At 40.7% G+C, this 27,552-nt stretch overlaps 1 protein-coding gene and 1 non-coding gene across 30 annotated transcripts in view; one reads left to right on the forward strand and one right to left on the reverse strand.

Moving 5' to 3' along the window:
• TRAPPC8 (trafficking protein particle complex subunit 8) overlaps positions 1 to 9,444 on the forward strand; it is an 87,688-nt gene extending 78,244 nt beyond the window's left edge. For all 29 annotated transcript variants that reach the window (XM_081562604.1, XM_081562620.1, XM_081562624.1 and 26 more), the window contains 2 exons: positions 6,906 to 6,995; positions 8,395 to 9,444. In XM_081562604.1, coding sequence (XP_081418730.1) covers positions 6,906 to 6,995; positions 8,395 to 8,629 — 325 coding nt within the window. In that variant the 3' untranslated portion in view covers positions 8,630 to 9,444. The remainder of the gene's footprint in view (positions 1 to 6,905; positions 6,996 to 8,394) is intronic.
• On the reverse strand, positions 1,207 to 1,279 carry TRNAF-AAA (transfer RNA phenylalanine (anticodon AAA)). The gene has a single exon. It is a non-coding gene; the product is annotated as a tRNA-Phe (tRNA).
• Positions 9,445 to 27,552: the final 18,108 nt, after the last annotated feature.

The following is a 27,552-nucleotide window of genomic DNA, read 5'->3' on the forward strand; positions in this document are numbered from 1 at the left end:
GCATCATTGACTTAAGGTTTACCAAGTGTTAAACTTTTGGGGGAATGATGTGTTTATAATTTTGATAAATAGCTTGATTACATAAATTTGAGGTTCTAAAATAAAAAGTCCTAAGTCAGGTGATACTTCAAAAAGGAGCTGGTTTGCAGATATAAAACAAGATGGAGAGAAGTCTGTTAGAGCCAGTCTGTAAATTAGAATTGAAGGTGTAAGTTTTGGTGAAGTCACCGTGGATAGGGGTAGGGAAGAGGTGGGATAGAACAAAAGAGAATGGTGACCCGTAGAACAGTGGTATTGGAGAGATGAGCTAAGGAAAAAGGAGTCCATCAAGAAGACTGGTTGAGAAGTAGCAGTCAAAGAATTAGGAAGACAAGACTAGTGAGTAGAAAGTGGGATCACAGAGGTAGAGTGAGAGCAGTTCAAGGAGAGGAAAGTGGTCACCAGTTTTAACTACTACAGAAAAGTCGTTTCATTGGTTCTGACGATAAAGAAATCGTTCCTGATTTTGAGAAGACTATTAACTGTATGGGGAGTGGAAGCATGACACCGTAGGTTTTGAGGAGAGATGGGGGCAGGAAGGAAGGAAGGATACTGGTGTAGACCACCAGCCTTTCAGGAAGCCTGGCTGTGAACAGGGATCAGGGAATATCCTTCAGTGTTACTGTTTACTTACTTAGAAGATATGAATGTATTTATGGTCTTGAAGGAAATGATGGGACACAAGAAGGGCAACAAAACCCTTAATAGATGAAAAGGTAACACTGAAAAGTGGCAGGATTAGCTTTGGACAGAAAGATGAAAGTAGGGAGAAATTTTAACAAGTTTGCACATGCCTCCCTTTTAGAGAGTTTGTAGGAGCAAGATTAAGTACTCTAGGAAATAAGAGGAGAAAAGATAGAGAATTTTTAAAAGTGAAATTTGAGGATAACTACTGAGAGGAATGAGAAGCTGGCTAAGAACACACAGAGTGCTGGGCAAAACAAAGACCTTCACAGAGACTTAGGAGCATCAGAAATATCTAAAAAGTAACTTGAATGGTGCTAACCAATTTTAAACCTTTTTATTGTGAAATATAAAAAAGTGAAGTTGCTCAGTCGTGTCCAACTCTTTGTGACTGCATGGGCTGTAGCCCACCAGGCTCCTCCGTCCATGGGATTTTCCAGGAAAGAATACTGGAGTGGGTTGCCATCGCCTTCTGCAGGGGATCTTCCTGACCTAGGGATCGAACCCAGGTCTCCTGCATTTTAGGCAGACACTTTACCATCTGAGCCACCAGGGAAGTATAACACATAGAAAAATTCTCAAAACTGAAAATGGATGGCCAGAGGGATTTTTTTTCACAAAACTAATACCCAAAAAATCATCTCTAGGGAAGAAATTTAAAAGTTGCTAGCAATCTCAGAAGCCCCCTGTGTACTTGCCGTCCATCCCCAGTATTGGCAGTCATTTCTTTGCTCCTCTTTCTTTATAATTTTCCAACCAAGTTTACATCTCCATATTTTGGTTTTTGTGGGGTTTTTGAACTTTATTGTATAAGTGGTATTATACAGAGTTTATTCTTTTTATGCCCAGTTTCTTTCAAACTAGTTTTACTAATTTGTACATCCCACTAGTAGTATGTGGGAGTTCTTTCTGGTGATACCTTCACCAACACTTTCTGTTGTCAGACTTTTAAAAATTTTAGCCATTTGAGTTATTTTTAAATACTTTTGGTCTTAAATCTTTGTCTAGGTCTTAATTGCTCGGTACTCAGTCTGTGTGCCTTTGACTGACAGAGGCATGCTGGGATCACTTGGAGAAATTAAAAAAAAATACAGATGCTTTGATCCTACTCCCAGAGATTCCCATTTGATTGGCTGAGGGTGGGGGCAGGACATCCAGAGTTCCTGAAGTTCTCCAGGTGATTCTAATGTTCAGCCAAAGCTGAGGAAAGAAATGTTTTGTCCTTACTGAACCTGCCTTGACTTCACATGCTTCCATAGACAGTTTTGATTCCATAATATTTCATTTTACCTTACGGTTCTACTTTGTCCCTGTTTATCAAACCCTGTCCTGCTTCATGTATTTCCTGGACATCTTAGATTCCATGGTGCTGCTTAGTGGTTAAAACCTGGGCCGTGTGTTAGAGGCTGGAACATGTAGGACTTCTCCATGTGATTTTGTTAGGGTTGAAAAGCATCATAGAATCTTGGCATTGCAGGGAAGTATGTAAAACAGGACAGATTTGGTCAAACTAAAGCAGAACAGTGAGCTAAAATAAAGCACCAGAGAATTCAAACTGTGCGTGCAAGTATGTGAAAACAAGGAAGGGTCAAGGAGGATGAGATATGGCAGTTGCTTCCATCTTGGCTGCACATTAGAATCACCTGAAGAAATTTTTAAATCCTGATGTTTAGGCCAGTTAAATCAGAACCTCTGGGAGTAGGACCCAGGTGTTTGTATATTTTAAATAAATCCTCAGATTGCCACAATAATGCTTGGTAAGACACTACTCCAGAACTCAGTAGCTTACAGGACATTTATTCCTATGCTCATGGGTCTGCATAGCATCGACAGTTTTGCTGATTCTCCTTCAGGCTGTGGGTTGGTTGGATTCACGTCTGTACACATGTATTTTGGGGATCAGTCCAAATGGGCAGCAACTAGCTATTCTTCTCATGGCATATCTCTGGAGTACAGAAAGTGAGCCACGTTGCAGTAGCGCATTTAAAGCTTCTGTTTGCATTAGTCATTATTACTCCATTGGCCAAATAGCCTCTCCTTCACAGTCAACAAAGATGATCCCCCATCACATAGCTGGAAGGTGAGGGGAGTGAATAATTGTTAAACAATAATCACCATTACCACAGTAATCAGGATTGAGAATCGGTGAAGTAGAGGGTCAAATGATTGGACATTCCCGTGAAACTAAAGATCAGAAGCATAATTGAATGAAGAGAGCTGGCGATTGTGGTCAGAGAGTGGAAAAGCTGAGGAGTATTTCAGAGGTAGTTATTTTAGGTGACTAAAAAAAAATTCACAGTTAAGTCCTGAAAGATAGATGACTGAGTTTTGAATATTCCTGGTGGTTATGGAGGTGATAGATCAAGGGTTTGAGAAGGAGCTGAATAAATTGTCTACCTAAATAGTGAAGTTCTCCGAAAAGATGACATAATTCAGGATTGAAAAGAAGAAAGCAGACTCATGCAGAAGCTTTTAATAAATGAAACCGGTAAGATGATGTGGAAGAGAAGCCCTATGCAGTGCTTTCTGTCTAGGTGGCAGGCCTCTGCTTGACCCACATAGTAGGTGAATCAAGGGTGGGGTGGGGTGAAGCAGATGCTTCCCTTGTCTTTACCTCAGATATTTCAAAATACTTATCCCTTCCCCTGCCCCAAGGAATCTCTGTTGCACTGAGTTACGTTCTTAGTTTGTCAATTTGAGGGTAAAGAAAAATAATAAAAACCTTGGAGTAGTTTATGACAAAAGTGGAGGTGTTCTTATAGGAGAGAGAGGAGGAAGAACTCAACAAGTGGTATTAACTACATTAACAAGACATTCTGGCCTGAGATGCAGAAGATACTGGGAGATAAACAGCATCTGTTATGGCGAGGCCTGGAGAGGCAGCTGTGTCCTCAGCCAGATTTCAGTTAAAGTGAGATGTGGACACATAAAGAGAAGAGACTGAGGATCTGGAGGAGTGTTCTTAATGCCATGGGAAGTGGGGGAGGGGCAGGACAGGAGACGACTTGGTCACGGCAGTGGGACACAGGGCAGCAGAGGAATGAGAATATGAGAAACAACAAAGCGTCATACTGGAGTTAGCTGCCATAGCTCCTCACAATAAGAAGTCATGTTAAATAGTGTTTGCGAAGCTTTTGAACTTGTGCTAGGCATTATTGTCAGCACTAAGCATATTTGATCTTACCCAGCCACCACAAGAAACTCAAGAGATGGGAAAAAGCAAGAGAGTTCCAGAAAATCCAGAAAAACATCTATTTCTGCTTTATTGACTATGCCAAAGCCTTTGACTGTGTGGATCACAATAACCTGTGGAAAATTATTAAAGAGATGGGAATACCAGACCATGTGACCTGTCTCTTGAGAAACCTGTATGCAGGTCAGGAAGCAACAGTTAGACTGGTTCCAAATAGGCAAAGGAGTATGTCAAGGCTGTATATTGTCACCCTGCTTATTTAACTTATATGCAGAGTACATCATGAGAAACGCTGGGCTGGAAGAAACACAAGCTGAAATCAAGATTGCCAGGAGAAATATCAATAACCTCAGATATGTAGATGACACCACCCTTATGGCAGAAAGCAAAGAAGAACTAAAGAGCCTCTTGATGAAAGTGAAAGAGGAGAGTGAAAAAGTTGGCTTAAAGCTCAACATTCAGAAAACTAAGATCATGGCATCTGGTCCCATCACTTCATGGCAGATAGATGGGGAAACAGTGTCAGACTTTATTTTTTGGGGCTCCAAAATCACTGCAGATGGTGATTGCAGCAATGAAATTAAAAGAGGCTTACTCCTTGGAAGGAAAGTTATGACCAACCTAGACAGCATATTGAAAAGCAGAGACATTACTTTGCCAACAAAGGTCCGTCTAGTCAAGGCTATGGTTTTTCCAGTGGTCATGTATGGATGTGAGAGTTGGACGGTGAAGAAAGCTGAGCGCTGAAGAATTGGTGCTTTTGAACTGTGGTGTTGGAGAAGACTCTTGAGAGTCCCTTGGACTGCAAGGAGATCCAGCCAGTCCATCCTAAAGGAGATCAGTCCTGGGTGTTCATTGGAAGGACTGATGTTGAAGCTGAAACTCCAGTACTTTGGCTACCTCATGCGAAGAGCTGACTCATTGGAAAAGACCCTAATGCTGGGAAGGATTGAGGGCAGGAGGAGAAGGGAACGACAGAGGATGAGATGGCTGGATGGCATCACCGACTCGATGGACCTGGGTTTGGGTAGACTCCGGGAGTTGGTGATGGATAGGGAGACCTGCTGCGATTCATGGGGTTGCAAAGAGTCAGACACGACTGAGCGACTGAACTGAACTGAAAGTTATTATTCCTAGGTTACAGTTGAGGAAACTGAGAAACAGAATTGTTGAGCTGACATGTGAATCCTAGCAATCTGACTCTAGAACTCATGCCTTTAATAATACCAGATTTTAGTGGTGGGGGAATGGTTGTTAGCGGTTTGGTCTGTAGGCACTGTTTTTGGCTCATCAGATGAGCGTTTTAGAAAGGCTGTTGTGTGAAGCAGTGATTTTTGAAAGGTGGTCCCAGAGCAGCAGCAGTTGGGAACTTATTAGAAACGCAGATTCTTGGGTCCCACCCAGCCCTTCTGAATGAGAAACGCTGGGGATGGGGCCCAGCAGTCTCTTGTATCAAGCCCTCTGGTGACTGTGGTGCACTTTGTAGTGGGAGAGTCACATGTCAGGTATGAGAAACACCCAGTTGAAGATTGGTTAACGTCAGAACACTAATTCAGAAGTGATTAGTAAACCAAGAGATGCAGTGACTTGAACTTGTAAGGAATGTGAATTTTGAGTGAAGTCACCAGCCTCCAGAGCTGTGTGGGAGACAGAATTGATAGGAATTTGTGATGAATAGTAGAAAGTTGGGAATGGGGGGCTAATGAGGCAGTAGCCCCCATTCCCACTTTAAAAAAAAAAAAAACACTTGGGATGATGCCCAAGCTTTGCTGGGGAGATGAGGGTGCTATTCACTGAGATAGTGATGGAGGAAGAAGAGGAATGAAGATAATGACTTTGGGGTTAGGAAGCATCCAAATGTTCTCATTTCTTCTTTCACTGGATGCATTTAGATAGAGCATGGAGGTTTTGAGGCTCAAATGGTAACACTACTAGAGTTCCTGAGGTTTTGCTTTGGGTTACAAGTTACGTGACTTGAATTTAACTTAATGAGGGGCTATAGACTGGACCCCTGTTCGTTAGTCTTGGTTGTCCTCCATTCCTGTGAAAAGTTTGTGGGGAAGGTAATGGTGTAGCGCCAGTATAATCTAAGGATGAGTTTTTGAAATTATCGTAGTTTTTGTCTAGGGAAATCTGTTATTTGCAGTGTGGTTTAGGAAGTGTTTCTTAGTAAGGGGATATAAAATTTCTGAGAGCATAAAATATATTATCTGAGCAGAATTTTAATATTGTGTAACCTCATAAGATTTTTTTTTTGTTACTATCTCTTTACTATTGTTCTTTATGTTAATAGAGTAAAATATTTTAAATAATAGTATGTAACCAGGCTTCATTTGTACAGAGATTAGGATTAGGTCCTCTTCTCTCACTCCCTGTCCTTTCTACTGTGCTTTAGTGATTTACTAATTATAAAGTGAGATCAGAAACTAGGTTAACTGAGCAAATATGTCTACTTGAAGGGGCTTTTCTCATAACTTGCTATACAGAAAGAATTCTCATAATCTCCCAAACATGATGGCTTCTGTGCAGATTTGATAGGATAGCAAATGTCAGTCTAGGCCAAGTTCTCAAAGTTAAGTAATTTTTGAGAAACACAAAGAACCGCATTAGTTGTTGGCATTTTCATGATTTTTTTCCCTCCATTGGTCTTTCTTAGTTGCAGTTGTTTCCTTCTGTTTTTCATTTTGGGAAATAACCACCTAGAAACATTCTGGTTATTTTTAAAGATTAGCTTTAATAAAAGGAAATAAAAATGGTTTTGTGAATGTATGTATTCTAATATTTAGTATTCAAGCATTGTATTAATATGTTTTACTTCTTATTTATGCAAATCAGTTGGCTTGAGTGATTTTAGAACTCAATTTTTTTCCTTACTTGAATATGATTGTTTTTGAGGATCTTATGCTGTTAGGTAATTGTAAGTTTTATTTTCAAGAAAGTGTGCTTGTTTTCAATACCCCACTAATCTTTTTTGATTTTTTTTCCACAGCCTTTGTTTAGTACCTGTGACCCTTTTACTTTCCAATTGTTCCAAGGCCGACGTTGATGTAATAGTTGATCTTCGGCATAAAACAACAAGGTAAAGATTTATTTAGGGCAGATTTATTTTGTAGTTAAAGATTGAGTGGAAAGTAGTTTAATATTGTGAAATTATGCAAATAATTATCTGATATAGACAGAGTTTACTCAGGCATACCCTTTTTTGTTTGGTATTAAGAAGTGTTAGCAAAGGGACTTGCCGACTCTGCACTCCCAAGGCAGGCATCCCAGGTTTGATCCCTGGTTAGGGAACTAGATCTCACATGCCACAACTAAGATTGAAGATCCTGTGTGCTACAACTAAGACCTGGCACAGCCAAATAAAAAAAAGAAGTGTTAGAGAAGAGTTACAGAGATTGCCTTAGCATCTCAGTAGTTGCAAATGAAAACTGGTTTCCAAAAGCAGCAATTCTGACCAGGGACAACAATTTTTATAAAAGCTTGTTGGTGATAAAGAACTCTAAACTTGAAAATCAGTAAGTTCATGCTGCTGCTGCTGCTAAGTCACTTCAGTCATGTCCAACTCTGTGCAACCCCATAGACGGCAGCCCACCAGGCTCCCCCATCCCTGGGATTCTCCAGGCAAGAACACTGGAGTGGGCTGCCATTTCCTTCCCCAATGCAGGAAAGTGAAAAGTGAAAGTGAAGTCGCTCAGTCGCGTCTGACTCTTAGCGACCCCATGGACTGAAGCCTACCAGGCTCTTCTGTCCATGGGATTTTCCAGGCAAGAGTACTGGAGTGTGTTGCCATTGCCTTCCCCAAGTTCATGATAGAAGTTTTTTTTTTGTCTTGTTTTCTGATTTATAAAATAATGCTTAACAGCAAAAAAAAAAAAAAAAAATGCAGGTCTATATGGGCACCCTTAAGAGCTAGATGCTTTTCAGAATTCAGAAAATTTGGGATCTTTAGAAAAACAGTGTGAAGCATATGTTGATTATTAATTACAGTATAACACTGCAAACAGGATCTGGGTCAGCTCTCTGAAATCCGAACACATTTTGTGTATGGTTTTGTGTATCATAAATTAATTAACTAATGTCTTATTGGTAGACACTGGGTTGCTTTCCATGTTTCAATATTATAAACAGTCTAATATTATAACAACATTCTTATAAATACATTTATTTTTATGTATGGAGAACCAGGTGGTTAAAAGCTCAGGTTTGAAATCAGGTTCCATATTTACTGGCTGCTGTTGTGAGTGTTAAATGAGATAATTCATTCTTAGCATTAAGTCTAGAACATAGTAACTTAATAAATGTGAACTATTATAAAATTAGTAATATTATTACTATTGATGTTATTATTAATAAGCAGTTGGCATCATAAATAATTTGTAGAATTAGAGTTGCTGGATGAAAGGGATGTGTTATTGGGGCTTTGGGAAAAAATTCCTGAAGAAAAAAACCTCCAACTTACCCTTTTCCTCCTCCCTTAGCCCAGAAGCTTTGGAAATCCATGGATCATTTACATGGCTGGGACAAACACAATATAAACTTCAGCTTAAAAGCCAGGAGATTCACAGTTTGCAGCTGAAAGCATGCTTTGTCCACACAGGTGTTTATAACCTTGGAACTCCTAGGGTATTTGCCAAGTTATCGGACCAAGTCACAGTGTTTGAAACAAGTCAGCAGAGCTCCATGCCTGCCCTGATCATCATCAATAATGTGTGACAACTTATAGATTTGTACTGAAATCCATAGGAATCAGTTTTATTTTACTGAATGGGTTTTACAGCAGTATTTGAAATGCCTAACTTGTTCGGGAGGTTGATATCGGATCACTGCAGAATACTTTTGGATTGTCTATTTCTTGATGATGCAAAGCACGTTGGACTGAGAATACTTAAATTCTTTTTTTGTATTTCTTTAAACCCTGGTAATAATTTACACGCTCATAATACAGAATTTCAGCATATCCATGCACCTTATTAAGCCCCATCTTAAAACCAGTGTCTAAGTCTGCTGTTACAACTTACTGATGGTATATGAACATTAGGAGATGATTTGAAGGAAGGAGAGAGAGGCCTTGTTGGCAATACTCCTGTTAAGCCATTAGTCTATAAATTCCAGCTTTACTGTGAAGTTCTATAGAGTGTTAAATACACGTTTTCTTGTCTTCACACGATTCTCTAAAATCAGTTTTGAACTTTGGTTATGAGTCTTCATACTTCAGTATCTGGTTGTTCCTATGGCTTATACATAACTTTGTAAAAAGAAAAAAAATTTTTCTGATGCTTTGAATATAGTTTTGGAAGGAGTTTGACTTTTCCCCCTGTCTCATTCATCTCAGCATAGAGTGCACTATTTCACAATATGAGATTTTTGTCATTTAAATTATCATATTCTTTATTATGTAACTTTAACAATTGAGTTGATCTGTTTAAAATATAAATCTACTCAAGTTAATTAAAAATAAGCTTTTCAAAAATGTATTATATTTATAACAAATGTACTGTAAATAGAATAAAGACATGCTATTCACTGTATAGATTTATTAGATGCCTTTTAAAAAAAAATTCTGAGAACTTAATATATTCTTTATTCAAAATCAGTGCCAACCATATTATTATAGCAGGTAGCAGATCAGTTCCCTGAGAAGGCATTACCTTTGTTTCCAAAAGTGAAAAACAGTCTTTGTTCCTACAGTCCTTGGTGGCTGTGTTATAAATGAGCAAATGAATTTTGTCTTTTAAATGTGTAATGTCTGATACCCAGTTACAACTCTGATAATCCTTTCATATCTTGGGAGAAAGGAAGATCAATGCTTATTGACACTGTTGTAAATAACCACAGTGCAGACTCTGATGCTGGTTACGGAGGACTAGGTAATTTAGCTCTCCTGATGAAGAAAAGCAAAACGTCGGAACGAAATCAAAGAAGATGTTTTACTACTGAAAACAAAGCGTTGTCAATATAGTTCGTTATTAGAAGACCGGAATCCAGGAGAAGAAGTCTATAGAGATGAGACTCGGGTCTACTTTGCCTTGGGAGGTTTGCCCACATAGGAAGGAGCAGCTGAGAAGCGGAGCCTACAGTTGACTTACTTTGAGACAAGAAATATAGGTCAGGAAAGTGAAGGAAGGAGAGAAAAAGGATAGAAAGTAGGCCCCCAAAAGATAAGAAACCTATTGGATTCTGTAAGAAAGTCTTATGTATTTATTTGGAGTCTGAGAAAGGGGAGAGGATAGGGCAGAAGGTGTATAGGATTTGAGAATTTTCCAAGATGCACAACAAGTTACAGATTCAAGTAGTTCAGTAAGTCCCAGACAACATAAATAAAAAGGAACCTGTATCCAGATGCATTGTAGTAAAACTGCTGGAATTTAAAGACAAGAGGAGAACCTGTCCTGAGTACAGAAGACAAAACTTACATGAGCAAATGGTAGCAGTAATTCAACTGATAACAGACTTCTGAACAAAAATAATGAAAGCCAGAAGATAGTTCCTTTCAGTTCTTTGCAGATACCCTACTAACTGCTAAGCCTGAATTCTAAAAGACAAGGATACCTGGCAAAAAGGGAAGTGAAACAAAGATATTTTCAGACAAAACCAGAGAGTTTACTTCCTAGTGACTGAGGATAATGGTGTCTGTGTGTGTGTGTGTGTGTGTGTGTGTACGTGTACATACATGTGTACCCATGTGCACACATGCTCCATCATGTCTGACTCTTTGCAGCCCCATGGACTGTATTTCACCAGGTGCCTCTGTCCATGGGTTAGGGTTAGGGTTAAGGCAAGAATACTGAAGTGGGTTGCTATTTCCTCCTCCAGGGAATCTTCCCAACCCAGCAGTCGAACCTGTGCCTTTTGCGACTCCTGCATTGGCAGGCAGATTTTTAACCACCGAGCCACCTAGGAAACCCTATGGTGTCTGCCTAAATGTAAATCTTTGCACTCATTCTCCAAATGAAGTATACAAATCAACAACAGCAAGTGAAACCATGCCTACCTTGTGCTTTTAGCATAACTAGATAGAATACTAACTTCAGACTATTTGCACATAATCTGAAAATTTAGCCTTAAATTCCAGCTGCCTATCTTGAGAATCTATGGCAAGTCTTTGTAGAACGGATGAATGTGGGGAAGACAGGAATCTGGAAAGACACTGCGGAAGGGAGGTAAGAGAACTGGGCTTAAGGGTGAGCCAAAATCACTCAACAAAGAGTAGGTCATCCTGACTGTTAAAAGTACGAGACATCTGGTAGACCAGAGCTCTTGTGACAGGCAAGGCACTTGAAACTTTGCAGTGGGGCATTGTAGAAGCAGAGGGTGGGATATAGGGTCTGTTCATCACATAGCTAAGGAAGTGCCTCCTAGGAATTAGAGTGTTGAGTATTTTGAGGCTTGTGCCACTCAAATCAAGTGAAATTGTTCCATTCAAGATTTGGACCCTTTGGCCTGAGTTCCAGAAGACTCCATTAAAACAACCTAGAGGGCTGTGATAGGATGGGAGGTGGGAGGAGGTTCAAGAAGGCAGGGACATATATATACCTATGGCTGATCTGTGTTGATGTATGGCAAAAATCAACACAATGTTGTAAGGCAATTACCCTTCAATTAAAAAGTAAAATGCAAAATATTCAAAAAATGCAAATGCCTGTAGGTCCCCCGATGGCACACCCTCATCAGTCTTTAAAACGTAAGATTTTTCAGGCAGCCTATAAGAGGGCAGTGAGACTTGGAGTGGGACACTGAACAGTGTCTAGAAGGGACGATGTGTGGCGAGCTGGTGGGAGGAGCAGAAATTGGGGAGAGGAAGAGGAAGGGATAGGATGCTGAAGGAAAGAAAGCTTGATCTATTTCATGATTTTGCTTAGGGTCCGTCCTATTTGGTGTTTCTCACCTCAGGATAAAAGTTAGGGTGTCCTGTGTCATCTCTCCTTGCCTTGCCTCCCCATGTTTTTGTTTTGAGTTTTAAGCTGTGATTGACATCAACTTTCCTAAAACTTGTTAGCAGTTCTGCTCAGTTCCTTACCTACTTGAATGAATTACTCTGTACTTGATGGCAGGAAAGGACACATCTGATAATTGGATGTTTGTGAAAGGCAAAAAGCAAGTGTTCATTTTCACATGTGAGTGAATAGTTCATTAGTTAACTGAATATTCTACCAGGATGTAGTGTATAAAACCATCTGAAATCTTTTTAAGACTTAGCAATCTTGCTTAGAAAGTCAGCTCTCAAAATAACTTTTTGAGACTTCCTTGGTGGTCCAGTGGTAAGGAATTTGCCTGCCAATGCAGGGGACTTGGGTTCAATCCCTGATCCAGGAACATTCAACATGCTGCAGGGCAACTAAGCCCATGAGCCGTAACTACTGAGCCCACTCCCTCTAGAATCCATGCTCCACAACAGGAGAATCCCAGGCACCACAACTGGAGAGTAGCCCCTGCTCGCAGCAATGACAATCAAGCACAGCCAAAAACCAACTTAAAAAAAAAAACTAAAATATAACTTTTTGAGCTAGAGAAGAGGCATTTGACTGCAAGAGGCAAACAATAGGGAATTTTAACGCAAAGCGCAGAGGAAGAGGAGGGTGCTTGGAAGGGAGCTTTCATCCTTGAAGGAGAAGGGCTATGGGTGAGCCAGGGTGGCTGTACTGGGGCAAGTGGACCCAACCCTGCTGCCACCAGACAGACTGTCCCAGTCTGTGTTCCAGCAGCCCTCTGGGGGAGCTGCACAGAAGTGAGGACAGATCAATAACCCCATTTTCCTAGTTCAGAAAGATTGAGGCTCCTGAGAGCAAAGCTGCTGATCCATGCTGTCATCTCATGCGGGCATCTCGTCTACCCTGCTACACTTTCTGCCTGAATTCTAGGTGCAGGTGTGTGGCAAGGTGGAGAGGAAAGTCACCTCTGGGGACATGTATTTCCTTCTTGGAAGTTAAGGGCCATGATCTGCAGAAAAAAGCAAATTTGAGCGTGAGAGGGAGATGTAGTGAGTAGGTGAGAAACCACACACCTCAGATGGGACTGGAACGCACAGTTTTCCAACTGGCAGAAACACCCAATTCAGATGTGATGATGGGTGACAAGATTCAGCTAACCTTCAGATTGGATGGAATCAGGTGGTAGAATCAAGTGATGACTTAGTGCGTGGAACAAGGACTGAATTTTAGCTCTGGGCCAAGAATGCCAGTGCAATGAGAATAGGTTACTGGCCCAGCTAGATTCCTAAACCCCAGTGTGGAGGAGCTTTACAATATTTTTAGCCAAGACACATAGCTTGAACTCTACTTACATCTCCTTTATGTTGGTTTCCAGTGCTAATGTCTGCTGGGAGAGCTGATATTTGAAAGGCTTTTGGTAGCCACTTCTGGATTTGTGGACTGACCAATTTTTCAAAGGCTGAATAACCATCCCCGGGTTAGATACTTGAAGTGTTTTTTTAACTACTCCTAGGTGGTTAAAACCATTTAACATACATATATGTCACACTGTCTTCGGTAAAATATTTTAAAGTAAATTATACTCAATACAACATTTGATTCCCAAGGCACAATGTTCAAGACAGAATTTCGTTTTAGATTGATAAGAAGTGTAATAAGACTTAAGTCTTAAATTTAAGCACAATATTATAAACTTGAATCTCCCAAATTGTCTTCCACTGAATAGGATGTTAATAGGTATTAGTTGAAAAAGTAGGGAAATATGAAATTAAACTAAAAAGTTATCTTTATTGCTCATGTGTTTTTATGGGGAGTTTCCCAAACATATTGATAGGGACCAGGCCTTACTAACCAAAGCATTTTTCAGAACGAATGATATGCTCATAGTCTGCTGTTGCTGCTGCCAAGTCGCTTCAGTCGTACTAGAGATTGGCAAACTTTTTCTGCAAAGTGACAGATGGTAGTTTAGGTTTTGCGGGTCATATGATCTGTTGCAGCTACTCAGTTCTTCCCATTGTAGTGCAAAAGCAGTCCAACGCAAAATGTAAATGAATGATTGTGACTATTTTTGTAAATACCTATTTCTGTAAATAAAGTTATATTAGCTTTGACACTGAGGGATACTGTCAGCGTATCTTGGGAACCTGGACAAGGCTAGAAGAGAAAGGAGAGAGGACCACCTTGTTGTTCTTGTTGAGTCGCTCAGTCATGTCCGACTCTCGCGACCCCATGGACTGTAACCCACCAGGTTCCTCTGTCTGTTGGATTTTCCAGGCAAGCATACTGCAGTGGGTTGTCATTTCCTTCTCCAAAGACTACCTTAGGAAGCCATGTTCCTCTGTCCATGGGATTTCCCAGACAAGAGTACCGGAGCGTGTTGCTATGCCCTCCCCCAGGGGATCTTCCAGGTGGACCCAGGGATTGAACCCGAGTCTCTTGCCATTTCTGCATTTCGGACAGATTCTTTACTGCTGAGTCACCAGGAAAGTCCTTTTCCTTGGGCACGTTTGCCGTTCAGTTCAGTTGCTCAGTTGTGTCCGAATCTTTGCGACCCCACTGCAACCCCATGAACTGCAGCACGCCAGGCCTCCCTGTCCATCACCAACTCCCAGAGTCCACCCAAACCCATGTCCATCGAGTTGATGATGCCATCCAACCATCTCATCCTCTGTTGTCCCCCTCTCCTCCTGCGCTCAATCTTTCCCAGCATCAGGGTCTTTTCAAATGAGTTAGCCCTTCGCATCAGGTGGCCAAAGTATTGGAGTTTCAGCTTCAACATCAGTCCTTCCAATGAACACTCAGGATGATTTTCTTTAGGATGGACTGGTTGAATCTCCTTACAGTCCATGGGACCCTCAAGAGTCTTCTCCAACACCACAGTTCAAAAGCATCAATTCTGCGCTCAGCTTTCTTTATAGTCCAACTCTCACATCCATACATAAGTACTGGAAAAAACCATAGCCTTGACTAGATGGACCTTTGTTGGCAAAGTAATGTCTCTGCTTTTTAATACGCTGTCTAGGTTGGTCATAACTTTCCTTCCAAGGAGTAAGCGTCTTTGAATTTCATAGCCGCAATCACCATCTGCAGTGATTTTGGAGCCCAGAAAAATAAAGTCAGCCACTGTTATCACTGTTTCCCCATCTATCTGCCATGAAGTGATGGGACCAGATGCCATGAGCTTAGTTTTCTGAATGTTAAGCTTTAAGCCAACTTTTTCACTCTCCTCTTTCACTTTCATCAAGAGGCTCTTTAGTTCTTCTTCACTTTTTGCCATAAGGGTGGTGTCATCTGCATATCTGAGGTTATTGATATTTCTCCTGGCAATCTTGATTCCAGCTTGTGCTTCCTCCAGCCCAGCGTTTCTCATGATGTACTCTGCATATAAGATAAATAAGCAGGGTGACAATATACAGCCTTGATGTACTCAAAACATAGCAAGTGGATCCTGAAACCAACTATTCACTAGAGGGCAGCAGACATTCAATTTTGCCTCAGTGCCTTCCTTACTACTTGCCTTTAAAATGTTGGTATTAGCATTTTATGAGATAGCACTTGGTAGAGTTGGGTATCACATCAAACATTTTTTCCTTCTACTGTAGAGAATTAGACAAGTTAATGGTAATTCACCAACCTAAAGTTATGATATTAACTCAGAAAATACTTCCTAGTTAAAGCTGATGCTGACTTTTTAGTCTATTTCAGAGAATCAACATAGATGGATTTTCTTGAAACAGTATTTTAAGACACTGTAAAGTTTTATTGATCAAAAGTCATTTAATTTGTCATTGCACAATCTAAAATGAAGGCTAAAATGGAACATTGTTAATGAAACCTCTGATAAAATACGTGGGTGAGACTTCTTCCATCCTTGTTTATTAGCTGTGGACAATCCTCTTAATGTCTTTGTTTCCTTATAACACAGGATTGATTCTTTTACAATATATTTAAGTGAGATAATGAGTTTTTAAAGTTCTTAGAGCTTGGTTGGTATCCAGTGCATGCTGGCTAAGTCAAATCATGCGTTTGTGAGCTACTGGAAAATTCCTCCCAGCAGGATATGACATTACAGGGCAGGATGACTTAAATCAGAACTCCTAGGCAATATGGAGAACAAGAAAACTTATAAGCTTGATTCAGTCATTTAGGCAGCTTTTTATTTTATTTTTATTTTTAAAAGTATTTGTTTGGTTGTGGCAGGTCTTAGGTTGAGGCATGCAGGATCTTTAGTTGTGGCATGTGGGATCTAGTTCCCTGACCAGGAATTGAACCTTGGGCCCCCTGCGTGAGGAGTTCGGAGTCTTAGCCACTGGACCACCAGGGAAGTCCCTGGGCAGCTTTTTAAAAGTATCTCACTGTTACCCAAAAGTCATAATCTGGGGCAAGAAAAAGTTAGCATGCACAATCTTTCAAACTTTGAAATAGAAGTTACAGAATTTTAAACTAAAACTTTGATTTCAAAATCAATACCAAGATTGAGATATCAAGTATAATACTTAAATACTTTAGATACTTAAAGGGAAGTTGTAATATTTTCTAAGCAAAAATGGAAGGGACTATGATTTGGGGCATATGAGTTTACTTGTGGATAACGAACCACAATCTCTGCAAACAAGACTACCTTGGAAGAACTAGTACCAATGACTCCTAAGTCTACATGGGTTGGAAACCAAGGCATTGCTCCTTCAAACAGGAGACCTTGGGAAAGTAAAAGTAACAACTACCCACATTAGTGTTCTCATTCATACAGTGTGACAACAATAGTTCCCCTCTCACTGGGTCATTGTGGTGATCAAATGACAAAATTTCATAAACTTATTAGTTCACTGGTAGTGAACACTCAATAATCTGTTATTTTTAAACATGATTTACTTAAATCCCATTTGAGAATACCCATTGGAAGTTCCTCTAATAGATGCCATTTCAAATGACTGTATGAACCATAAACCCATAATCAATTCTATCTATAGCAGCCACTGCACTATTTTAAGTTTCCAATTTTGTTCATGATTGTAAGCTTTATTTTGATTACAAGCTTGGGCCTCATGCTCATCGACTTGGGCCTCATGAAATCTTTTTGCTCCCTTCATATCATCCTTTCCTTAATACTAAGAACAGTGTAGGACATATGCTAGAAATTCCTGTTGAGTTGAACCGAAGACTTGGTTAAATTACCTTGTGTCTATTACAAGTAGAATGCACTGTTTGATTAGCAGTGCCAGTGGGCAACAGTTCTTCAATGGCTTTATTTAACATATGTATAACGCCTTTTTAAACAATGTTTGTTTGTTTTTGGCTGTGCTGGGGCTTTTCTCTAGTTGTGGCAAGTGAGGGCTATTCCCCAGTTGTGGTGTGCAGGCTCCTCATTGCAATAGCTTCTCTTGTTGCAGAGCATGGGCTCTATGGTGCATGGGCTACAGTAGCTGCGGTACGTGGGCTCAGGAGCTGTGGCTCCCAGGCTCTAGAACACAAGCTCAGTAGTTGAGGTGCACAGGCTTAGTTGCTCCATGGCACATGGGGTCTTCCCAGATCAGGAATCAAACCTATGTCTCTTACACTGACAGGCGGATTCTTTACCACTGAGCCACCAGGGAAGCCCTTTACAATGCTTTATAGATGAGAAATATTCATAATGCTAGCACTTCGTTTGATTAAAATGAACTTTTAAAACTGAATTCACATACTTGGATTCATATGAATTCATTTTCCCATTAAGAAAATGGAAGAAAATCATAACTAGTCTTTTATCCATGACAAAAGTTTAAGAATTGTAGGAAAGTGGAAACATTGAGTTTGCTTCTGTATTTGCCTGTTTTGCTAACATTTTCACTAAAAATGACTTCAAGTATAGGAGTTGAATGGATCATTCATTCAACAGATATGAATGTGGTTTTGCCTTGGCCCTGTTTTAGGTGCTAGAAACCCCATCCTAGGCATTGGCTGCAGTAATAACTAATACTTTAACTTTTAAAGTTAACTTTTAACTTTTGGGGACTTCCCTGGTTAAGTGGCTAAGACTCCATGCTCCCAATGCAGGGCCCCAGGCAGGGTTCAATCCCCGGTGGGAGAACTGGATCCCACATGCAGCAACTAAGACCTGGTGCAGCCAAATAGATGTCAGTCAGTTCAGTCACTCAGTCGTGCCCGACTCTTTGCGACCCCATGAACTGCAGCACGCCAGGCTTCCCTGTCCATCACCAACTCCCAGAGCTTGCTCAAACTCATGTCCATCGAGTTGGTGATGCCATCCAACCATCTCATCCTCTGTCGTCCCCTTCTCCTGCCTTCAATCTTTCCCAGGCTCTTTTCCAATGAGTTAATTCTTTGCATCAGGTGGCCAAAGTATTGAATTTCAGCTTCAACATCAGTCCTTCCAATGAATACTCAGGACTGATTTCCTTTGGAATTGACTGGTTTGATCTCCTTGCAGTGCAAGGGACCCCCAAGAGTCTTCTCCAACACCATAGTTCAAAAGCATCAATTCTTCCGCGTTCAGCTTTCTTTATGGTCCAACTCTCACATCCATACATGACTACTGGAAAAACCATAGCTTTCACTAGACAGACAGCAAGATAATGTCTCTGCTTTTTAATATGCTGTCTAAGTTGGTCATAGCTTTTCTTCCAAGGAGCAAGCGTCTTTTAATTTCATGGCTGCAGTCATCATCTGCAAGTGATTTTGGAGCCCAAGAAAATAAAGTCTGTCACTGTTTCCATTGGTTCCCCATCTATTTGCCATGAAGTGATGGGACTGGATGCCATGATCTTCGTTTTTTGAATGTTGAGTTTTAATCCAGCATTTTCACTCTCCTTTTTCACTTTCATCAAGAGGGCCTTTAGTTCTTCTTCACTTTCTGCCGTAAGGGTGGTGTCCATCTGCATATCTGAGGTTATTGATATTTCTCTGGGCAATCTTGATTCCAGCTTGTGCTTCATCCAGCCTGGTACTTCGCATGATGTACTCTGCATAGAACTTAAATAAGCAGGGTGATGGTATACAGCCTTGATGTACTCCTGTCTCAATTTGGAACCAGCCAAATAGATAGATACATAATTTTTAAAAAAAAATACATTGATTTTTTTACCTTAAATGTGGCACTCTTCAGACAATGACTATATGAGTAGTACATTTGTGAAGAATCAAAATTTCATCTTTGAATGTTACAGGAAAATATTTTGCTATGTGAATGTACTAAACCAAACAATGAAATCTTTTGTTTACATTTTTCAAGTCACAACACTTACATTTTTTGCTTACTTTATTTACATACTGTAAATGCATTCCTTTTGGTGTATACTTTTGAGTTTTGACAAATATGTATAGTCACGTGACTGCCATCGTGAGTCACTTACAGAAGAGCTGATTACCCGTCCACATTCCCTCATGCTGCCCCTGTAGTTTCCTAGGGCTGCTGTAATAAAGACCACAAACTGGCTGAATCGCACAACAGAAATTAATTTCACATTGGTTCTGGAGGCCAGAGTCCAAGATCAAAGTTGGCAGAGCTGGTTCCTTCTGAGAGCTGTGAGCCCTGTTCCACCGCTCTCCCATCTCTTTGGTTGGTTTGCTGGCAGTCATTGGTGTGTGGAATCACCATCCTATCTCTGCCTTTGTCTTCTCCTGGGGTTCTCTCTGTGTGGATGTCTGTGTCCCAATTTCTCTCTCTTTTTTTATAAAGACACCAGTTGTTTTGAAGGAAGGGCCCACCCTACTCCAGTACGACTTCATCTTAGCTTGTTACATCTGCAGTGACCCCATTTCCAAATAAGGTCACATTTTGAGGTACTGGGGAATTAGGACTTTATATGAATTGGCTTGGCGTGGGGACAAAATTCAACTCATAACAGTAGCCAGCCACTACCCCAGCTGTCATCCCTGGCAGCCACTGACCTGTTTTCAGGTCCATAATTGTTCGTTTTTCAGAATGTCATGTAAGTAGAATTACACAGTAGAGATTCTTGTCTCTGGCTTCTTTGATTTAGCATACTGCATTAGAGATTCATACACATTGTTGCCTGTATCAGTAGCTTATATCCCTTTTTACTGCTGAAGAGTATTCCATTCAATGGATGTACCAAGTTTGCTTATCTGTTCACTAGCTGCAGGATATTTGAGTTAATACCATTTTTTGGAGATCATAAATAAACTTGCTATTAACATTCAGATTCATGTTTTTATATGACCGTAGTTTTGATTTTTTTTTTCTGGTAAATTCCTAAGAGTGGAATTACTGTGTCACATATATGTAGGTAGTGTATGTTTAACTGGATAAGAAACTCCCAAATTTTTTCTAAGGTGACTCTACCTGTTGCATTCTCACCAACAATAAGTGAGAATTCTTGTTTCTCTGCATTCTTGCCAGCAATTAGTATTTATTTTCAAAACATTTTAGCCATTATAACAGATACGTTAATTCTTAGTGTTTCTTTCTTTTTTTTTTTCTTTTTGGCCACACCGCATGGCTTGTAGGATCTTAGTTCCCTGACTAGGGATTGAACCCATGCCCCTTGCAATGGAAGTGAGGAGTCTTAATCACTGGACCACCAGGGAATTCCCCTCTTAGTTGTCTTAATTAGCATTTCTCTAATAGATATTACTTAAAAAATTTTTGTTAATATGGTGGGTACCTACTGTTCATACTGTAATTGTTATGCTATGTAATCCTGTCCTTTCTTGATATTTGAGGACTCTGTATCTTTTTTCTTAGAAAGAAAACCACTTTATTTTCATTACAGGTTTTAAACCTTGTTGTAATATATTAATTAGCATGTGACTTAATGGGCTTTCCCTGATGGCTCAGCAGAGAAGGAATCTGCCTGCAATGCAGGAGAGACAGGAGATGTGGGTTTGATCCCTGGGTTGGAAAGACCCCCCTGGAGGAGGAAAATGGCAACCCACTCCAGTATTCTTGCCTGAAAAATCCCATGGACAGAGGAGCCTGGTGGGCTACAATCCATGGGGTCACAAAGAGTTGGACGTGACTGAGCAACTAAGCAAGCAAGCAAAAACACTGCAAGTATTACTGCCTATTAAGAAAATTAGCTTACAAACATGCTTTCTAAAATGTGAATAGATTGTAACCTTCAATCCCACAAGAGTTGATGATTGTGGCTGCTATTTAAATATGGATTTTGAAAAATGCATGATTTCTAGACTCTATTTCTGGAAGGTTACAGAAGAACCCAATCATAGTGGTTGCCTCTGGACTGGAAAGTCGATAACAGTAGGACAAGAGTGGAAAGGAAACTTGTTTTTCACTCTATTTATGTTTCAAACTAGGCAAATATCTTTCTTTTAAAAATTGAAATAACTACAAACAAATAACTTAAAAGCTAATTTCCAGCTTTTAATTAAGCAGCTCTGAGTAGGGAATCATGAATTTATAAATTTAACAACAAAAATGTTAAATTTTTAGGTTTCCTTAGGAATTTGTTGTTACGAATGTCATGATAGAATGTAGATTATCTCCTGAAGGAATGCATAGCATCAATATTTACCAGTTTTTGCTGGTAATTACTACAGTTTTCACATTGACTAGACTCATAATAGTCTAGTTTTTCTTTGTCTCTAAATGATGCTCTTGGATCCATTCCCCTTGATGACAAAGAACTGCTATGTTCCCACAGAGATTCTCACGAATTATTTTACATCACTCATGGGGCAAAACACGTCTTGTTTCCTCACATGATGCTCAGTTTCATTCTCTGAAGAACCAGTGACCCAAATTCTGTGTGTAACAGAAACTTGAAGGTTTGTGGCATTGGAGGACTTTGATCTTGAAGCCAGCCCAACAGCAAATGGAAACCAGTCTTCCAAGTCGAAGTCCTTCAATGACCCTTATCCTTAGGCATCATTTCCAACTGACCTACTTCCCACAGTTTCCATCTTATCATTTGGCTTCCAGACCTCACTGTCTCCCATTTGGACTGCCTCCAGACCTGCAATCTTCTGTCTTGTGCAGCTTGGAAAGAGCAAGACTCTGTAGGAGTGAAACAGAAAGACTTCTGTTCTTCACCCCCCACCCACCCCAATTACACACCCTCTAACCCACCCAGGCATATTGATTGAAATGTCAGTAACTCTTTCAACATCCTCCTGTCACTCTAAATCTTAAGAACAGCCTCAATTCCATCATTAAATTTTCAAAACACTTCAACAGCCAGCATTCTGAATGTCATAATGTTAAAGTTCTAGTTTTCTGCTGGGAAGGCTTAAATTGGGCAGGGGGGAGTGTGGCTAACTTCTCCCTTTTTCTAATGTACCCTTCTCTCCTTCTGTCTTGATATGCCTGGCTGCCTCCAAATCTCCCAGAATTTGTCCTCTCTCCCTGAGGCAGTGGGAATCTGGCATTGACATCCTCTGGGCACTTTGGTCTTGGTAGCTGTTTAAATCTCATTCTCAACATCTCGTCCTTGTGATTCTGTATCTTGTGCTCTTGTTATGTAGAGGGGTTTGGTTCATTAAGTGTTTGTTTTTTATCTGATGGGTGTATCTTTGGTTACATATTCTGTCTGCTCTGTGTCAACATTACTCTGATAATTTCTCTCATTCTTCCTTTTTCCTTGTAGTATTACATATATGTGTGTATGTATATATTTATATATTGTTGTGAAAGTCACTCAGTAGTGTCCACCTCTGCAACCCCATGGACTATAGAGTCCATGGAATTCTCCAGGCCAGAATACTGGAGTGGGTAGCTGTTCCCTTCTCCAGGGGATCTTCCCAACCTGGGGATCATACCCAGGTCTCCCACATTGCAGGCAGATTCTTTACCAGCTGAGCCACCAGGGAAGCCCATATATATATAGTGGTGGTGGTTTAGTCACTCAGTCATGTCCAGCTCTTTTGTGACCCCATGGACTGTAGCTGGTCCATGGGATTTCCCAGGCAAGAATACTGGAGTGGGCATTTCCTTTTCCAGGGGATCTTCCAGACCCAGGGATCGAACCCAAGTCTCTGCATTGTGGGCAGATTCCTTACCTACTGAGCCACCAGCGAAGCCCAAATATATATTTATAGTACATATTCTAGTACAGTTTCTAAACCCTTCTTTAAAAGAAATGAGTTCTTTGATCTCTTGTTCCTATTTGCAAGAGGTCCTTGGAGAGAGGGTTGTATGTAGTTGATAATGTTGTAATCCCAGTAATTTTTCTTATGATTGAAGGTTTTTTAGATGCATATACATCTATAATTTTAGCCTTTGCTACTTTTTAGCCAACTAAGATTAATAGCTGTAGAAACTGCTGCTGGATATTTTGCCTCCACTCTGCCTCACTGCAAGATTTTTTTTTCTCACAGAAATGGCTTGTCAGTGTAATTTCTTGTTCAGCCCTCCCTTCACTGCTTTTCTTCAGATTCAGACTCAAACAGGAGAGACTGTCACCTTGACTTTTTATGACAGAACACACTTCTGGCTTTCCTCAGACACATCTGGTGCTGCTTTTTTGACAACTTTTAAAGCTCCTTTTCCTTTCTTTAACCACCAACAGGTAGCCCGAGTTGTTTTTTTAATTATTTATGTTGGCTGTGCTGGATCTTCATTGCTGTACTGAGGCTTTCTCGAGTTGCGGCGAGTGGGGGCTACTCTCTAGTTGTGGTGCTCAGGCTTCTTATTGCGGTGGCTTCTCTTGTTGCAGAGTATGAGCTCTAGGCGCCCGGGCTTCAGTAGTTGCGGCATCCGGGCTCTGGAGCAATGGTTCAGAAGTTGTGGAGCATGGGCTTGGTTGCTCTGAGGCATTGGGATTTTCCTGGACCAGGGATCGAACCCGTGTCCCCTAAATTGGTGGATTCTTATCCAATGCACCACCAGGGAAGTCCCTAGTTGTTTCTTAAAGAGTGAGCTGCTTGGGGCAGAGTGAAGTTTCCATTAAAAGGGGGGGTTTGATTCTACTCCTAATTTTTATTTCCACACTTGGGGGTTAATAAGCTCAGGGTATCATAGGGAAAGTGACCTTCCTCCTGAATTTCTAGGGTGCCAAATTAAGCATTTAAAAATTAACAGTGTGCAAGGACTAGATGAATTAATAAAAAGGACAACAGAGAAATAGTTTTATAATAGAAAAAAATATTCCAGAGAAATGAGGTAAAATGAATTTTTAAAATATTCTGATATAATAAATGCTATTCTTTAGAAAGTTATTCTTTTATTATGAAAACCAGAATCATAGGCTCAAGGAAAGTTAATTAAAATCTACGGAATGTCTGTTAATCTGAAATGAATTGCAGTTTGGGGAGATCCAAATTTGTTAAGTTTAATATATTAAAAATTGGGACTATTTGCCTAGCAGTTAAATTTTTTATGTTGCATGTTTCGTATTGAATCAATCAGAAAATGGGTAACTGAAAATCAGATGTGATTTGTGATATAAATGATTATTGCTAATGCCATAATTAATCTAATATTATTAATGTAACATAATAATTCCTTTACTTTTGTATATAGGTACTTGGAAGGGGCAACTTTACACAAACACTCATCTGCCTATTTACAATTATTTTAAAATGTAAATTTAGGTCTACCATACAGGAATTTGGAATTGGGTACTTTTCACAAACATGCTTTTATTTGTCAGTTATAATTCATTTAAAATGTAAGCCTAGGGACTTTCCTGCCAGTCCAGTGGTTAAGACTTCTCCTTCCAAGGTAGGGGGTGTGGGTTCAATCCCTGGTTGGGAAGCTAAGATTCCACATGCCAAAACATAGAACAGAAACAATATTGTAACAAATTCAATAAAGACTTTAAAAATGGTGCACTTAAAAAAAGAAAAAAAACTTAAAAATGTAAACTTAGATCCACCATTCGAACATGTTGATCAATCTCAGATTTGTATCTTCAGCCAAAATTTCTCTCTGAGCCTTAGCCCGGGACATTTGACCTCAGCGTATTCTGAGCTCCCCTCCCCTCCCCAACCTGATGCCCCTATCAACTTCCTTGTCTCAAGGGGGCATTACCATCAGCCACACCCAAGCCATGACACACAGGCTTGTTCCCAACCTCATCCTCTGCCTCATTCTCCACATCCGATGAACTGCCACGTCCTCTTGCTACTGTCTCCTCCACATGAATTTGTCTTCTTTCTCCTTTTGCCCTGATACTTCCAGAACTTCAGACTGCTGTGATGGCTAGTCTGGTTTACTACAAAAATGATCTCAGGGGTCTAACCCTTGTGCGACCTCACCTCCAATCCAGTTGCCACGCTACAGTCAGAGTTTCCATCTAAGCATTGACATATATACACTACCGTGTGTAAAATAGATAGTGGGAAGCTGTGTAGCACAGGGAGCTCAGCTTGGTGCTCTGTGTTCACCTAAATGGGGTAGGGGAGGGAGACTCCAGAAGGAGGAGACATATATATACATGTAGCTGATTCACTGTGTTGTACTCAGAAACTAATACAACATTGTAATTATACTCCAGTTTAAAAAAAAAAAAAGATTTTAACCAGAAGAAACTAATAGAAAAATTATCCAAAGAGAGTTCTATCATCGATCAGAATTTTGCCAAGTCCTGATCAAAGTTGTTGTGATCTAAAGCTTGATTATCATAGACTCTCAGAAGTTGTTAAGAAGCAAAAAGCAATTAGTCTTAACCCAAGGGAAAAAAAAATAAGAATAAAATGCAAAGCTGTTCAAGTTATTTCCCCATTGGCCCCTCTTTTCCCCCTAAAGAAAGTCTAAACTCCCAGCAAGCTCTTCATCCTGAATTTTATTTTAGACTCATCTCCCACTCGCCTCAACCCTGCACTCTGAGCTCAGCTTTCAGCAGGACCATGGGCTTCTCCAGTGCTTTGTGGTTTCTCTCACGCCTGAGTCTTTATGTAAACTGACCCTCTACCTGGAATGTCCGCTCTCACACATGTCTTCAGGACAAGCCTAGCTGTCCTTCAGGATTCCAGCTAGATCTCTTCCCTGAAGTGCCCCTGAAGCTCCCCTGAAGCCTAGAAGTCACCCCCGTAGCTCACAGGGCACTGCCTACTGTATTGTGTTATACAAGCTATGGGTGGGGATTGATTGCTGATTATCTCATGATACCCGTTCTCTCCTCCTTTCACTTAATAGAGCCACATCTTTAGCTGCCACATGAAAGTGAAAATGAAGTCATGTCCGACTCTTTGCGACCCCATGGACTGCAGCCTACCAGGCTTCTCCATCCATGGGATTTTCCAGGCAAGAGTACTGGAGTGGGTTTCCATTTCCTGCTCCAGGAGATCTTCCCAACCCAGGGATCATACCTGGGTCTCCTGCATTGCAGGTGGATTCTTCACTGATTTAACCACCAGGGAGGCCCTATGAGATTAAGAAGGAAGATTATCTCCTAAGGCAGGCTGCTTAATGCAGATGCATCAGACACACTGGAAGCGAGGGAGGAGGCCTATCTGGGCGGAGAAAAATTTTGTTAAATTTTTCTTGTCTTGCCATAAAATACGAATTTTATTTCATCATTTGTAAGATACTTTTTTTAATGATCTATAAAGCCAACCTGCCTGCACTTCACTGCAGAGGGTGTCATTAGCTAGGTTTTCCCCAGACCTATCTTCTAAGACTGTTCACTACTCAAACATCCTGGAAAGGGTGGTCTGCTACGAAGGGCCAGAGGAAGGCTTAGCTCACAAGACAAGCAGAAAAGCAGGAGCCCCATGGAGAACTGTCTTCCAACAGAAAGCAGTATTCTGTCCCTTGAGGCTACTTGAGTATTAACAACTTTCCAAAGTAATGTTAAGACTGGAGAAACACTTTTACACCTCAGCATGTAATCTGAGGGCTTCCCTGGTGCCTCAGTTGGTAAAGAATCTTCCTGCAGTACAGGACACTTGAGTTTGAAGCCTGGTTTGGGAAGATGCCCTGGAGTAGGAAATGACAACCCACTCCAGTATTCTTGCCTGAGAAATTCCATGGACAGAGGAGCCTGGTGGGCTACAATCCATGGAGTCACAAAGAGTTGGACATGACTGAGGGACTAACACTTTGGCTTTGGGAAGTGGTTAAGATCCTGCCCTTTTGATGCAGAGAGTGTGGCTTCAACCCCTGGTTGGGGAAATAAGAGCCCATGTGCCTTGCGGCATGGCCAAAAAATGAAATTGTTGGAATTGCTAGCCAAGAATCAAGGAATTTGGATAGCCTTAGGACCATGTCTGTACCCTCTACTGTTTGTCGTGGTCTGGGCGCGGGTTAGAAAAGAATTTCCAGACATGAGACAGAATGAGAGGGAAATAGTTTATTAGAGTGGGAGACGCTGTTAGCACAGCGGGCCAGCTCAAGGGAGAAGTGACAATGAACAGAGGTCCTTAGTCCACTTTTATGCCCAGAGTACAAGGAGTGGGATAGGGGTCTTGCAGGTCATTTGCTGATTGGATGAAGCACGTATACCGGGTAGGGGGAAGAGTAAGGCAAATACCTTCTCTCTATGGGGTAGGAGGGGAGACAGGTTATACTGCACAGGAGGACCTGAAATCCGTTAATAGTTACAGCGTGGGGGAGGGAAGGGTGATAAGGGTCTGGTTTTTCTGTTCCTGCATTCCAAGACCCTCGTTGGTTTTATCTGCTCTGATGTTGGGAAAAATTGAGGGCAGGAGGAGAAGTGGGTGATAGAGGATGAGATGGTTGGATGGCATCACTGACTCAATGGACATGAGTTTGAGCAAACTCTGGGAGATAGTGGAGGACAGAGGAGCCTGGCGTGCTGCAGTCTGTGGGGTTAGAAAGAGTCA

Source organism: Giraffa tippelskirchi, chromosome 14 (genome assembly GCF_054371585.1).
Source record: "Giraffa tippelskirchi isolate mGirTip1 chromosome 14, T2T-mGirTip1v1.2.pri, whole genome shotgun sequence".
Lineage (NCBI taxonomy): Eukaryota > Metazoa > Chordata > Mammalia > Artiodactyla > Giraffidae > Giraffa > Giraffa tippelskirchi.